Below are 2,650 nucleotides of genomic sequence, written 5' to 3' on the forward strand. Positions count from 1 at the left end.
CTTTGTTATGTTGGAGGTGTGTAAATGCTCTAGCAGCTGTTTCTATGTGGTGACCTCACAGCTGAGACATTTCAGAGTTATGTTGCTCTCTAGTGGTGATATAGGGAAAGACACACTCTGAGACTCAAGGTTCAGTGTACTTCAAAAATAAACCAACATTTGTGGAACGTGTGTGTGTGTGTATGTGTGTTTTTTTTTATTAGTATTATTTTTTTTATTTTGTAGTAGTGTAAACTTTGTCTTTTATCCTCACACATTTCAACAACTGATAAAATTTTAAAAAGTAAGCTCATGCTTTCCAGGTATCAGGAACAAGCTTCACAAGAGTGTTTCCCAAAACTTGGGACAAAACCTTTAAACCTACATGTGAACATTTGATGCAAACACAGGTATGATGTAACAGGGAGACCTCTTAAGCAGGTTTTCAGGAGAATTTATTTATTAATTGAAGGTAAAAATAAATACTATTAGAACAAATGATAACAGAAATGACACTAGAAACTGTAGCAGCTCCTCTTGACAAAATTAAGTTCACCAAATAAGGGAAAGATAAATAAAAAAATATTTGACCTTATGTACAGACAGGAGATAATTTCTACACTAACTGTATGTGTAAAATTGTGGGAACGTTTACAAATTTATGTTTAAAAAGAGTTACAGCTGTTACTTGAAGTAGAAGAGCAATGTGTGTTGGAAGACTAAGACATAAGTCACACATAAGTAGTTAGACATTTAAAGTTTAAAGCATTAGAAGCAGAGGTTAAAGTGCTACATTTCTCGAATAATCATCATCAAAGACAGTACATCACAGGGATGTGCAGAGAGCCCAGTATTTGTATTTGTATCTGTATTTGTTTAGGCAGCAAAATTATTTGTATCTGTACTCAAATAAAAGTGGACCTAGACGTAACGATCCTGTATTTGTTTTTGTTTTTATTACACTTATAATTTCAGGATATTAAAGTGTAAAATAAGTGTTCTTCAATAAACTACTATAATAATTATAATAAACATCATTGAAAAGAAAATAATTTTAAAACTAACATTCAGTTCCTAATCCACATTCAAACCAATAAACTAAACTCTAAACTAATAAATGCATATGTGAACATTGTGAATATATCTATTGCATAGGCTAACATTGAATGTCACTGCACACAGTTGCACACACACACACACACACTCACACACACACACATAACATTACTATTTTGAAAAGAGGACGACTATAAGGATACACTCACTAACGGTTGTTAAAGCTCAAAAACGTGTCACACTGAGCTTGTGACGGAAAAACAAGTTGAAATCACCAACATATCGCTGGCGCCAACATGTCAAGACAAACTGCTCAGTCAGCAGCAAACTAAGCTTAATGTTAGCAACTGTTAGCTCTGGACAGCCACTCAGTCAGGGGACATGCACACATAGGGCCAAATCCACAATAGGAGTGCGTGGCTTTTGCAGCTGCTAAACCTGTGCAAATGAGACAAAAAGAAGCACCTGCAGAATGCACTGCAAACTGTGCTGACATCATGGGTCGCCTGTACCATCTGCATGTATGTAAATGAGGTAATATTCATACATTCAGTGCAAAATTTGCAAATAAGGCAAGTAAGCCTTGTTGCAAAAACAGTCTAATTCACAAATCTGTGAAATCCCGGATACATTCACTGACACCTGAACACCTTTACTGTAAGACATTAATCTAACATGTTTCTGACCTGCCTGAGTCACAATAATAGCTGTATTTTGACATTTGACATTTGAATAGATCATGTTAGAGATGCAAAATACTAGAGAAGTAAAAAAACAAAAAAAAATGAAAGTTGGTTTGTGATTGTGGAGAGCTCTGTGTGTGCACACTTCTGCTAATTAAAGACACAATTTGAGGCTTTAGTGCCCTCTGCAGTTTCTTTTCAAATCTTTTGTGAGTTGGACCTTAAATGGGGCAGGTTACGGGTGCAAATGCTATGCAATTCACGGTGCTATTAGCAGGCGCAATCCATTCTTTGTGGATTTGGCCTTTTGTCTTTGTTTAACCAAACTGACAACAATACTTTCAAACACGGACACCTTTGCAAATTTGCTGGAAGATTTACCTGAGGGTTGACTCATGGTATGCTTCCAAGTTTGACACTGGATTATCTTCTGAAAAATATCCCATATTGTTTATGTTTTTTGTTTACTATATGCAGATTAGCGGCAACACACACACACACACACACACACACACACACACACACACACACACACACACACACACACACCGATCAGTGTCATGACAGTACAAAAAGGTGGGGCACAAATACCCAACACGCTCACATGAGGAAAACCAGGTATTTCACATGTTTTTTTCCTCACAAAAACACATAATGTAAAAAAAAATTTTATGAAATAAATTTATGCTTTGCCGAATACCATATTTGGATTTGACTCCACAACTAATACATCACATGACCAACTGACATAAATTTGATATCTGAAGACAAAAGATGCCCCACTGGAGTAACGTTGTGGCTCTTTGGTGTCTGGTAGCTGCTGCAGTGATTCATCTCCACCAAAGGTTTGAGGAAACAGCTGGACAGCAGCATCAGTTCTCTCCAGATGTTGTTACTCCTGCAGTGGAGGATTCACATCAACATTAATGCTT

The 2,650-nt window shown here is 36.6% G+C and overlaps 1 protein-coding gene across 3 annotated transcripts in view; it reads right to left on the reverse strand.

Annotated features, from left to right (window-relative positions):
* Window positions 1-1,077: 1,077 nt before the first annotated feature.
* LOC122969369 (major histocompatibility complex class I-related gene protein-like) overlaps window positions 1,078-2,650 on the reverse strand; it is a 47,530-nt gene continuing 45,957 nt past the window's right edge. For 2 of the 3 annotated variants that reach the window (XM_044334983.1, XM_044334987.1), the window contains exon 8: window positions 1,078-2,616. In XM_044334983.1, the coding sequence (XP_044190918.1) occupies window positions 2,591-2,616 (26 nt within the window). In that variant the 3' untranslated portion in view covers window positions 1,078-2,590. The remainder of the gene's footprint in view (window positions 2,617-2,650) is intronic. The other variant, XM_044334984.1, reaches the window with a different exon arrangement.

Source organism: Thunnus albacares, chromosome 19 (assembly GCF_914725855.1).
Source record: "Thunnus albacares chromosome 19, fThuAlb1.1, whole genome shotgun sequence".
Taxonomy (NCBI): Eukaryota; Metazoa; Chordata; class Actinopteri; order Scombriformes; family Scombridae; genus Thunnus; species Thunnus albacares.